A 12,859-nucleotide genomic window follows, 5' to 3' on the forward strand; every position below is an offset into this window, starting at 1 on the left:
TTAGCAGGTGTTCATACTTCATAAATAAACATCTTAATACTATACAAACATAACAGTGCGTGTTTAAGTCATGAAAACACAAAAAACACTGAAATAAACCGTAGGAACCTTAATAGTCGGACTTGGCAGGCGGGGGGACTGCTATGCGATGGGACAGGAAAGATGGCGCTGCCCTTACTCAGATGGAGCTGGAGAAGGCCTCCTGCAGGTTTGAGCGCGTATCTAAGCTTTAACAAACTAATAAATATACAAAATCAATCTGCTGTCAAAAGCCAGGCCTCGTTAGTATGTGTTGAGTCTGGAGTCCGGTTCTGCAGTTCGGACAGAGAGGGACGCGGACAGTCGCGGAAAGTTGTGGTGGTCGGCGTCCCTAACCCGTTCATATGGTTCCGGACCAAATTCTGCTTCTTCCTCATTCGCGCTTACTTCGACAAAGACTTCAGCATCGAGGAGTTCACTGATGGAGCGAAACAGGTGAGCTGGGTTTATTTCTTGTGTTGAGGAAAAGGACTTGGTGCACACACGGCTCCACATCACAGATGAGCCGGGCGGTGTAAAGACCCAGGCGGGCCGTGTTGGGATCAGGACAGATCAGATCAGATCAGATCCCTTTGTGAGGGTTCCCTCAGGGAAATTAAGATTCCAGTAGCATCGTTACAGATAAACAGAGAAAAGAAATAGAGAGAACTTCTAGATAAATTAAAATAAATTATTTACATATACAAATATAAAAGAATAAGATATGGGGGAATGTGAGTGTGAATGGTTGTCTGTGTCTATGTGTCAGCCCTGTGATGATCTGGCGACTTGTCCAGGGTGTACCCCGCCTTTCGCCCGTAGTCAGCTGGGATAGGCTCTAGCTTGCCTGCGACCCTGTAGAACAGGATAAAGCGGCTAGAGATGATGAGATGAGATGAATATATGGGGGCGGCACGGTGGTGTAGTGGTTAGCGCTGTCGCCTCACAGCAAGAAGGCCCGGGTTCGAGCCCCGTGGCCGGTGAGGGCCCTTCTGTGCGGAGTTTGCATGTTCTCCCCGTGTCCGTGTGGGTTTCCTCCGGGTGCTCCGGTTTCCCCCACAGTCCAAAGACATGCAGGTTAGGTTAACTGGTGACTCTAAATTGACTGTAGGTGTGAATGTGAGTGTGAATGGTTGTCTGTGTCTGTGTCAGCCCTGTGATGACTTGGCGACTTGTCCAGGGTGTACCCCGCCTTTCGCCCGTAGTCAGCTGGGATAGGCTCCAGCTTGCCTGCGACCCTGTAGGACAGGATAAAGCGGCTAGAGATAATGAGATGAGATGAAGATATGGGGGGGAGAAGTGGGGTTAGGGTAAGTGTGTGTGGGGGGGGAGCAGGAAAGATATTGTACATTGTCCGGTATTGCTACTGCTCCTTCCCTTCTCTCTGTCCTCCTGTTACCCCTCCTCCCCCCCAGAGAGGAGTTGTACAGTCTGATGGCGTGAGGGACAAAGGAGTTTTTGAGTCTGTTCGTCCTGCACTTGGGAAGGAGCATTCTGTCACTGAACAGGCTCCTCTGGTTACTGATGACGGTGTGCAGAGGGTCACTGGCATCGTCCATGATGTTCAATAGTTTGTCCATAGACCTCTTCTCTGCCACCGTCACCAGAGAGTCCAGCTTCATGCTGACCACAGAGCCGACCTGCCTGATCAGTTTGTCCAGCCTGGATGTGTCCTTCTTGGATGTGCTGCCCCCCCAGCACACCACGGTGTAAAACAGGACACTGGTGACCACAGACTGATAGAACATCCACAGGAGTTTCCTGCAGATGTTAAAGGACTGCAGCCTCCTAAGGAAGTATAGCCTGCTCTGTCCCTTCCTGTATAAGTGATTGGTGTTGCAAGTCCAGTCCAGCTTGCTGTCCAGCCACAGCCCAAGGTACTTGTAGGAATCCACAGCTTCTACCTCGACTCCCTCGATCAGAACTGGTCGTGACCTTGGTCTGGAATTCCCAAAGTCAATGACCAGCTCCTTGGTCTTCGAGGTGTTGAGCTGCAGATGGTTCCTGTTGCACCACACAGCAAAGTCCTTCACCAGGCGCTTGTACTCCTCCTCTCTGTCGTCACTACACCCAACGATGGCTGTATCATCGGCAAACTTCTGAATGGGACACAGTTCCGAGTTGTAGCAGAAGTCCGCGGTGTACAGGGTGAAGAGAAGAGGGGCCAGCACCGTGCCCTGGGGTGCTCCGGTGCTGCTAATTACAGTGTCAGACGTGATGTCCTTCAGCCTGACGTACTGCGGCCTGTCAGTGAGGTAGCTGGAGATCCAGGTGACCAGGCAGCAGTCCACTCGCATCCTGTTCAGTTTGTCCTGAAGCAATAGGGGCTGGATGGTGTTGAAGGCACTCGAGAAGTCCATGAAGAGGATCCTCACTGTGCCATTTCCCTTATCCAGATGTGAGTGGGCTCGGTGTAGCAGGTAGAGGATGGCGTCTTCCACACCAACACCTGTAATTTCATCTAATAGTTGAGACCTTTCATTCAAAGACTTTCATACGCATTATCAATTATTTTATATTTCAGATGTTCATTTGTTAGAAAAAGAATTCTGAATAGAATTTGACCGAAGCGGAAAATAGTTTTGTAAAGCAAACGCTGTAAGATTTTAATATGATCCAGACAGCTTCAAAAATTAATAACTTGGCCAGGGGAGCTCACAGCGAAGCCAAATTTTACAGGCACCTACCTCTAGGCCTTCCCCTTCAAAAGAGCGCGGGATCGGGTCGGCCCGGTGTTCGCGAACGAAGCCCCCGCAAAAGCGCTGCTCCGCGTCTGAAGATTTAATATGATCCAGCCGTAAACAGACTTGCAAGCGAGCAGCCTGCAATGACACGGGAGTTAAAGGGGAACTGAAGGCAAATTATCAAAATTCTATTTCTCATTTTATTAAATATAGGAATGTATTTCTGACAGCTATTTTGTCACTGCTATGGCAAGTTATGAGTGTTTGAAATATGCCATCAGTCCATATGTCAAAGCAATGGCTGTTAACGAGATTCGCTGAGACCTGTGCGAGACTTCGTAGGATGGAAGTAAAACATACAGCGGAAATCAAAGTGACCAATATCTGTCAATGTTATCAAAAGATGCACGTGCCCTCCTTCGAATGCTGACATAATCAAGCTGGAAGTTTTCCCTGCGTCCGAAATTGCTCTATATAGGGCACTATATAGCGGGGACGCCATGTTGTAGTGTTGTCTGAAACCTTAGTGAGGATTATGTGGGAGATGCGCTCAATATAGTATGGATTTATCACAAAAATAAATGCATGTATTTATTATTTTGAAAACCCACCAGCTGCCTGATCTGGCACATTTTAATTGCGCAACAGTAATGACGTAAATACCAGTGCGATGGACTAGTCCTTATCCTGTTGTCTTTCCACCTCTTCTCTACTCCACATTGGTTCAAAGTCGTATGGAATAATCTCCATGTCACGTATGCGAGGGAGGCGGATGTATGTGCAGAAGTATACAGTACGACAGTATATACACAGGCAAACAATCCAAAATGGCAGGCTAGATCAACAACGAGAATACAGGCAAAAGGGTCAGTCGAGGCTCACACAGTACATCAAGGGCTAAGCGAGGACAAGGACGAGAAACAGGAAATCAAGACAACGGGTAGAAGGGCTAGGTCATGCGTATCGTAATACTTCGCGATGCAAATGCATCAGCACAGTCCTTAAATAGGCAAACACACAGTTCCTTAATTGAGCTCAGGTGCGCTTTGTCCACTCGGCATGCATGCTGGAGTTCACTCGGCGTGTCTTCAGGTGCACGTGCCACAGCGCGCAGGACTGACACTCCATCACTGATGAAGCTGGCAAATCTCAAAATTAATCTAAATTGGAATTATATGGCGATCTGGCCGCTGTGTAAACAGTTTTCAAAATGGCGGTGCTGACACTTCACGTTTGCAGTCTTGTGAAGATCATGTGGATGAGTGACGCTTGCCGTGGGCCATATGAACTACATTCAACATGGCTAAAAACCGAAAAGGCTGATAAGAGTAATATAATATTGCCAATATGAGTCACGATATAAGGTTAATAAAACCAAAAACGTAATTGAATAACACGTTAATTAAGAAATAAAGCGAGTTTAAAAATGACTTCAGTTCTCCTTTAACTCATCTCAGGGTCAGCAAGTGGCATGGGCCAACGTGGTTACCCCCTCCCCCTCCCTTACGCTCTTTATGCCGCTTTTCCACTACAAACGCGGCTGAGCCGTGCCGTGCCGAGTCGAGCTGAGTCGAGCTGAGCGGGGCTGTTGGAGTTGCATTTCGACTACAACCGCGCTGAACCGTGCTGGCTGGAAGTGGGTGGACACATTGGGTGGAGTTAGCGAAAGTGGGTGGACGTCAGGTGATGTCGTTAAGCAGCGCAAACAGTGACATCAGTGACAGTGGCGGAACAAGTCAGAGCCGGGCCGGGGGCGGGGCAAATGACCGGGCCCTTTATTAAAGCTTATCATAACATCATTTTAGGCTACAAAATGTCCGCAACTGCGGTGTTTACCAATTTCAACACTACCGGGTGCAACTATGTTATTTAGTACATCAAGTCCTTCAAACGAACATGTAACTCAGAAACAAAAAACATTAGGATACTGTACATGGCTCATAATAAAACATCAATAGCCTATACTGCGCACATTATTTGAAGGGCATACAAATGAGCGCTCAGAGGTTGCAACGGTGACAGGAAGAGTCAGAAATAAAAGGAGGGCGGTGCAAACCTCACTGAATGCACTGTGTTTACCAATTTCAACACTACGGGGTGCAACTATGTTATTTTGTACATTAAGTCCTTCAAACGAACATGTAACTCAGAAACAAAAAAACATTAGGTGACATACTGTACATGGCTCATAATAAAACATCAATAGCCTACTGCGCGCATTATTTGAAGGGCATACGATGAGCCTTGCGCTCCGCGAACTCGTCCACGATGCTCTGTATGTCACTGATTCAGTGATCTTTTCAGCTGTAGTCTCACGACCCGGATAGTAAACAATAAACATGGAGGACATGGAGTCGTTAGTGTTGCTGGTCTTGGTGCTGTGGCTTGTTGTCACCGACAACGCCAACAGATACTGGCAAGAGCGTATAGATGAGGCGAGGCGCATAAGGCTTCAGAAATTCTCGTAATTCGTAATTCTTCTTCTTCCGGGTTTGCGGTGTTTACAGATCCCAGCGCGCTCGCGGGGCGTGTGTGGGCATGTGAGGACACTCCTCCTCACCAATCAGTGCACAGGGGAGTGTCTGCTCACGCCCCCAACCTCACTCGGCACGGCTTGGCTCGCTTCAGCCCCACTCCAAAACGGTGCGAGTTTTAGGGGCTAAGCAGGGCTGAAGCGAGCTGAGTCGTGCTGGTTTTTGGTAGTCGAAACGCGAGCCGTGTCGGGCTGAAGCGAGCTGAAGTGAGCTGAAAAAGGGTAGTGGAAAAGGGCCATTAGTGTCGAAGCGTACGTGCTATGGCACTCATTTACTTTACAAAAATGTGTTTTGCTTTGGTCATATTCCATTGAGAATTCCTCCTTTTTTTGACCAGACAAATACTTGAAATATAAAATAATTGATGGTGCGTGTGAGAGAGGCTATGGACGAAATGTCTTAACTATTGGATGAAAAGGCATTGGATGAAATGACCTGTATTCGCTGTGTTGAGGGAAAACAAGCCCAGAGCTCAGGGAGGCCACTGGGGGAAAAGGGGCCCTCAAACAGCTTCGTGCATGATTTCATCAAGAACAACACTGACTTAACATAGTACACTTATAGAGTAACATGATACACTTGTATAGTTAAAATAGCCTGTTATAAAGTATTATTTTGCTTCACATTTGTACCACAATGATTCTGATATTTTTTTTTTTTTTTTATTCCAGGGCTCTCCCTGGGTTCTGAAAAATATTCTCCACCTTTTTTTCCTCGAAAAATAGTCAAATAAGTATTCTTCACCTTTTCTTAGTTTTTTTTTTGGTTACCCTTTACTTCAACAGAAAGACTGACTTACAATTGAACAGAGTCAAGAAGAATCTGGGAACAACCAGCAGTGAAGCAGTCCAATTTTCCCGTTGATTTACGAACTGAACACAGAAAGACACCACGTTTTTCATCATACATTAGTTAGCCCAGGGGTGTTTCTAGCTATTGAAAAGACCAGGGACTAAGTCCAGTTTTCCTGGGGCTTGTATTTTTTAAGGGCGATTGGCATCGGTAGGTTGGAGAGGTTATATCTAACTTTACAAGAAATATTATTACCCACACACATTCAAAGGTCATCTTTATTACTGAGTTTTTTCACTGCTCTTTAAATGTATGTACTTCAGTTTGTCTCCTTATTAAGTTATGATCAACACCCATAATGTCTCAGAAAACTGTTGCATGTGTTGATTGATTTAAATATCATTAGTAAAATTTATCATCAGTTTAATAAAATATATAATTTCTCACTCACATATCTCTCCTCTCCTTTCGGACCACAAAGGCACCAATTCTTAGTTACGTTATTCTGTTACACCATTCAAAATCCCAGATGACATCCAAGTCAGTTTTCTATTAATCTCTTACTTTTTTTGAGGGTGAAAATACCCGGGGGCTATAGCCAGAGTGATGGGGCCTAACGGCACCAGTGTTAGCCACGGGAACTCAACATGTCATGCCGCCCGAAATATAGCTCCCTTCAGTCACTTGCCGGCTGACAGTACTTTCACGGTTTTTTTTTTTTCCTTTTCCCCTTCCCCTCCTCCAAACTGACCCCTATATTACTGACACTGTCCGATGTGCATGGGGACAGTATGGGCTGTGAGTGTGCCTCCCCTATAGCTGTCTCAGCCCTTAAATCATCTTCAGTGCTCGAAGAAGCCTGCCCAAAAAACTTCATCAGCTTAAACTGTGCCATTGTTTGGTTCATGCAGAGATAATTACACCACAACACCAAGCCGATTAAGACACGTTGCAATTGGTCAAAAGCTTGGCGCTCATTTGCTCATTATGTGTACTTGATTTTTATTGGTCACAAGAACGTGCTCATTTTTTACATTCTGGTTTCCCGCCATCTCTTTGCTGGGGTTTGAATTTGTTGCAAGTGGAGGGATTTCTATAAAAGATGACTCCGATAATGATGACAAATACATTCGTCACTGTGACGACTGCTAGTAATTTTCTTCATCACTGATGGATTGTTTGTCAATGATGAGTGTGACGAGCACCAGCAGGAACCTTATTTTGTTTGGTTAGGTATAATTTTCTCTCTAATACCTTTGAATGATGCCAGTGGAGGAGGTGTGGCCTCTGTGCTGTCTGTGTCCCAGTGGAGGAGATGTGGCCTATAACTACTCAGTACTGAACTACATGTTCTGTTGAAATCGCTCTAAACCACCAGGCATTGAATCTTGCTTCTTTAAACGTATCTTGTGTTGTACAGTGTATTGGTTTTTGACACACATCTGTTCATTAATTTTTTTTTCCCCAATTATAGGCATTTGCACATGTATCCCGACTGCTGTCTCAGTGTCACTTTGAAGAACTTGAAGGTCTTGTTGCTAAAGATGTGAGTACATGAAAGAAAAACACCAGTTATGGTCAGTTTGAAAGTGATTTGGTTCTCCTTAAAGTGCATATCCTGGACCAATTTAGGTTTTTTTGTTTTTTTTTATATGAAAGTATGTCCCTTTACACACTCATCCAGAAGGATAATTTTGCACAAGGCCATCTGTCTACAGCAGAAAAAAATAAAATAACAAAACGCGTCTGGAAAAATCCCAAGGGAGTCTGGAGCCAGATTCGTGACGTCACGTGCAGCTCTGCCAGCAGGCTGCGAGAGCTTGCACGGTTTCAGTGCACAGTCTGTGTCAACCAAATTTAGCAGCTAGCGATTTTGCATTGAAATATGGAATTATCGCCTGAGCTTCTAAACCCATGGATTCATGTATCAATGCTCATCTATCTATTGTTACATAAATCATATTTTTCTAATTATTATGTATTTATATATTCATTTAGAAGAGTACTGGCTACTGTAGGAGAAAGTTTTATAAGCTACACACATGGAATCGGCTAAGCAGGGTTGTATATACATTTAATGTGTTTGACAGGTCCCAAGATCTCAAGCCCTGACACGCATATCCCTTGATACATGTGAAGTAAGTGTATTATCGCCCAGCGCTTTCGTGTTGTTTACGTTTGTGTGTGTCAATAAATAACATTATCCGTGTATCACAGGAACACCTAATTTAAAGTATAGTCTCTCTTATTTCTTACCCTGGCAACAGTCAACTTGTGAATTGCCGATTTTCTTGGTCTTTTTCTCGGCTCTGCTTGGTCCTTGGCTTTGGGGGCCTCAGTGGATGCAGCACTTTGCCTTCTGTCAGGGGAGACGAACACAGCTGGCTCCTTTGGTGACGCTGACACAGATGGAGATGGTGTTGCTTTGGGCATTCTGATAGATGGAACTGCGTCTTTTTTCAGATCAAGTTGCCTCACGAAGCCCATTTCCCACTGCAAATAGTTCTCAAAGTCGTCGGGCCTTGTGAAGTTATCACCGCAAATAATGCTGTAGTCTGTAGCATGTAGCCAATTTTTCCGGGTGCCTCGCACGAAGCGCTCCTATTTCTGTCTCATTGTCCGGTCTTTTGGAAAACGATGAGTACTAATCCCATCAAGATTGGTGTTGCTACACCCTCCTACGATACATCTGTTAACCATTTTAATAATTACGTGATAACGTTGAAGAAATTTGCAGAAAACCACCAGGTCGTTTTCTCATAAACAAACCAGCCCTGACTTAGGATTCAGAAGGAGGCGTTCCGCACGTGACATCACGAAAATCAGTGTTTGCCAGGAAATCCAAATGCCAAGTTTTTTCAGAGGCGGACGAATTCGCCTCAAATGGCTTGATTTCAACTGAATTTTTCTGGTATTGCGCAAGGTAAAAAAAAAAAATTGCACAAAATGCAAAATGTGACAGATATTTGACCAAAGTTTAATATAAAACAGGAGAATTACATTGATCTTGCTCCTGAATTTACCCGTGATATGCACTTTAAACTCTTTGAAGCAAGTCAGGCAAATTATTTCCCAAGCACAAGCTGGAAGGCTTTTTCCCATCTACACACAGGCTCCTGACACTTCAGTTCTCTTTAATGTGTTTGTGTAAATGACTCAGTTCAGTTCAGTGAGTTGTGATGGTCATCACTGTTGAGTGTTACAGCCAATGTTACACACGTGGTAGTGTGTGTTTGTGTGTAAAATCTCAGATGCTCTCGATACTCTAGGTAATCAGGAAACTGGAGGAGAAATGTGTTGAGCTCCCGTTGAGTTATAAAAGAGCACTTTCTGCCGATCCGGATGACATCATGTACACCATGCCAGCAGATGTGGGGTTTTGCTACGAGAACGATGGTGAGGGATGAACCATTTTAACAGCTCTGACTTCTTTTTAAAGACGAAACAGATTAGGGTGATGGCCGGTGAAAGAAAACTGGGATTGTGTTGAGTGTGTCTAATTTAATTTGTTTAATTTTATTCTTGAACTACAAAGAACTTCTATCTGTTTAGAGATATTCAGCATTTGTCTTCTTTCATGTTGTTGACAGGGAGGAAGTTTGTCAGTATTCTGATGCGCTTCTGGTATTTAACCAGTGCCCGGCTTCCAGAGGACACAATGGAGGGAACGCGCATCTTCCAGGTGGCCATTGGTAAAAACGGGGAGAAGCCCGAGAGCAAGAGGTTGCTCACAGCCAATTACGAGTGAGTCCTCAAATACTGGGAGCAAAAGTGAGGGCATTGACTGACTGTATTAGAAATAGATGTAAGGATTCAAGAATAATTAAAAATATCAATGCCAGAAACACTATTTAGATTAATTCAAAGAGCATAGATTGATTCCTGTTACGAAGAACAAATTCAATATTACCTGTGTGTGAGGACTCCATATTATGTCATAAGATTGTATAGAACACTGCATGATTCAGCTCTACATTAACGGTGCATGATGGAGTGTGGTTTTAAGCTTTGCAGAACTCTAACATTTTCCAGTCTCTTAGAATGAATTTGAATTGTTCAGTTTTGTTAACCCTCTGGGGCCAAGAGCTTCACCGGCGAAGCTCGGCAGGTTTGGAATAAGTAGGTCATTTATTTAGATCAATATCTTTGCGAGTTTTTATCGTACTAGCATGATAAACATATTGACAGAAATGTTATACTTTACACTTTCCTGTGTGCTCACTGCCAAATAATATAATATTTTTTAAATTACCTAAATTATATGAAACATAAAATTTGTCACCTTACTCAGTCACACCGGAGTCGGAGCGCTGAGCACGCACTTACACATTCATAAAAGACTATTCACATGGTAACGGAATGATAATCACTTTCACTCTTTTGGTTTTGATTGGTTTCTCTTTCGTGGTGGGGAATGCCCACCATAAACAGGTTAAAATGTCAGCCATAGTTTAGGCTATTTGGAGGTAAAACTTGTTGCAAGATGGCATACGGCTTTTATGCGCTTCAGATGATTCAGGGCACCAATTCAATTTCAGGACAGCAAATCAATTCATGATTCAATTCATAATATAGGACAGTGATTCAATTCAATCTTGAGAACTGTGACACTGATGATGAGTGGTGCCTTTTTTTTTTTTTTTTTACTTCGACTCGATCCAGCCGAAGATCAACTCGAATAAGTGTAAATATTTCTTCTATTCATCATGAGCAGATCGGTTGATATGCATGCGCTGTTGTGTATACACAGGAAAAATTACTGAGCAATTTTTTTCCAGAGTTAAAAGTACTTTCCTCAAAAATAAATAGTTAATTTTGCTCTATTTTGAGTTCAGAGAGTAAAATTTGGAGTTGGAGCAAAATTACAGAGTAATTGTGCAAGAGTTGGTTGCGGCTCTGAACTGAGTAAAATAGTAGAACAGTTCATTTCAAGACGTGTTGAATAGAGTCAAATACCAAAATAAAGTCAAATACCAGATAAATGAAGCTGTTGTAAAAAGTAGTTTTAGAACTGTGTTGGAATGTGTGAAAAAACATTATCTTATTCATTGTGATGAACCGTTTTCATCACTTGACCTGATGGGATTAAGAGTTGGCAGTGGGAGGGGTATTCACTCCTGTCATTGAATAGAACGGAATTTTTTACTCTTTTCATTGAATACCCCTCCCACTGCTAACCCTTTATTCCAAAACAATAGGACATACATTTTTTGATGGCCAGTCCAAATCAATGGAGCAGATTTAAGATTTTATGCTCAATACATTCCTAAGACTGAACAGAATCACCTCAATTGATAAAAACGGCTCGTCACAATGGGTAAGGTAATGTTTTTTTCATACATTCCAACACAGTTCTAAAACTGCTTTTTACAACATCATTTGTTTGGGGTTTTTTTAAAGTACAATTATACATACTATGTAGATATTATTGTAGCTGAACGTATGCTGAATACAAAAAAAGTCATATGACTTTGAGAATACTGCTAGGATTTGTTGAAATTGGCAAAATCAGAGCATACCAAAATCATTAGCGTGCCAGAAAATACCCTTTGACCCCAGAGGGTTAATAACCTGTACAGCTTGTTCGCTTAAAAACCCTGAAAAGTGCTGTTATACAATAAAATTCTCAGCAGGTTATTTGGCTTTATTTTGCAGATTCCAGAGAGAGTTTACCCAAGGAGTGACGCCAGACTGGACCATCACTAGAATAGAACACTCAAAGCTGCTTGATTAAAATGATGGACTCTAATGGCGTCTGACTTTAATATACTGTGCTGTGAACAAGCCATGTTTGCTGTCTGGAAAGTAAAACTTGACGTGGACAATATTCACACTCTCTCTAATACATTCTGTGAGAACGAGCCTGTATACAGTAATTGACATGTAACTTGGCAAATCTGTAAAAGTTATCATGTCATTTTGGATCTGTACAAATCAAGTTGAATGTTCACAAGATGATCATTGTTGAGGGAGATTTAAGTTAAATTGTAGTTCCTGTAAGTCTTTGTATTCTTATCTCATGTGTTTGATATTGCATCTGAAATTTGTTGTTCAAGTATAACACTTAAATATTTCAGTGCATCGCTGATGATAATTTGATACTGAGTCATGCTTCTGTGTCATGTCTCTGAAATGAATTTGTACCTTTTCTACTGACAGATGGGTAAACTCAGTAAAGTAACCAAGAAATCTTGTAATACTTAATGACAAAGTTTATCTGATAAATTTAGTAATTTAGAAAGATGCACAATATTGCTATAGGTTTGTTTATAGCTGACCATCACATCTGCATGTGTTTCTTCTCCAAACTGTTGGAATCACATAATTGTGTAGAATGTCTCTGTATGCTGTAACATTACAGTTTCCCTTCACTTGAATTACAAACCTGTTTCAGCATGATGATGCCCCTGTGCACAAAGAGAGCTCCATGAAGGCATGGTGTGTGAAGGTTGGAGTGAAGAACTGGAGTGTCCTCTACAGAGCCCTGACTAAACTCAATCCCACTGAATACCTTTGGAATGAACTGAAGCCTTGTCACACAACCTCAGTGTCTGATGTCACTAATGCTCGTGTAACTGAATGATCACAAATCCCTACAGTCACGCCTTGAAATCTAGTGGAAAGTCTTCCCAGAAGAGTGGAGCTCATTATAACAAGAAAGGAGGAATAAATCAAGGATAGGCTGTTAAACACATATGGGTGTGAGGGTCAGATGTTCATAAACTTTTGGTCATATATCTAAATTAGATTTGGATGGATAGTGTATCTGTCTGTCCACAGCAGTGCGATGCCATCTAAAATAACCACATAATAAAAGAATTGTGATTCAAA

General features: G+C 42.8%; 1 protein-coding gene across 1 annotated transcript; it reads left to right on the forward strand.

The window, feature by feature from the left end:
• Positions 1-133: 133 nt before the first annotated feature.
• On the forward strand, positions 134-12,859 carry maip1 (matrix AAA peptidase interacting protein 1). The gene is made up of 5 exons (XM_060936738.1): positions 134-474; positions 7,503-7,574; positions 9,298-9,424; positions 9,619-9,772; positions 11,684-12,859. Exons 1-5 carry the CDS (start codon positions 163-165, stop codon positions 11,760-11,762), a joined length of 744 nt encoding a protein of 247 aa, XP_060792721.1. The 5' UTR covers positions 134-162; the 3' UTR covers positions 11,763-12,859.

The sequence above is a fragment of the Neoarius graeffei genome, chromosome 13 (assembly GCF_027579695.1).
Source record: "Neoarius graeffei isolate fNeoGra1 chromosome 13, fNeoGra1.pri, whole genome shotgun sequence".
NCBI classification, from domain to species: Eukaryota; Metazoa; Chordata; class Actinopteri; order Siluriformes; family Ariidae; genus Neoarius; species Neoarius graeffei.

Bases quoted from the DNA above. Each gene is read 5' to 3' on its own strand.
- maip1 (XM_060936738.1), top strand. From the start codon at position 163: ATGGCGCTGCCCTTACTCAGATGGAGCTGGAGAAGGCCTCCTGCAGGT. The intron at 475-7,502 runs GTGAGCTGGGTT...CCCCAATTATAG, and splicing joins TCACTGATGGAGCGAAACAG to GCATTTGCACATGTATCCCG. The intron at 9,773-11,683 runs GTGAGTCCTCAA...TTTATTTTGCAG, and splicing joins TTGCTCACAGCCAATTACGA to ATTCCAGAGAGAGTTTACCC.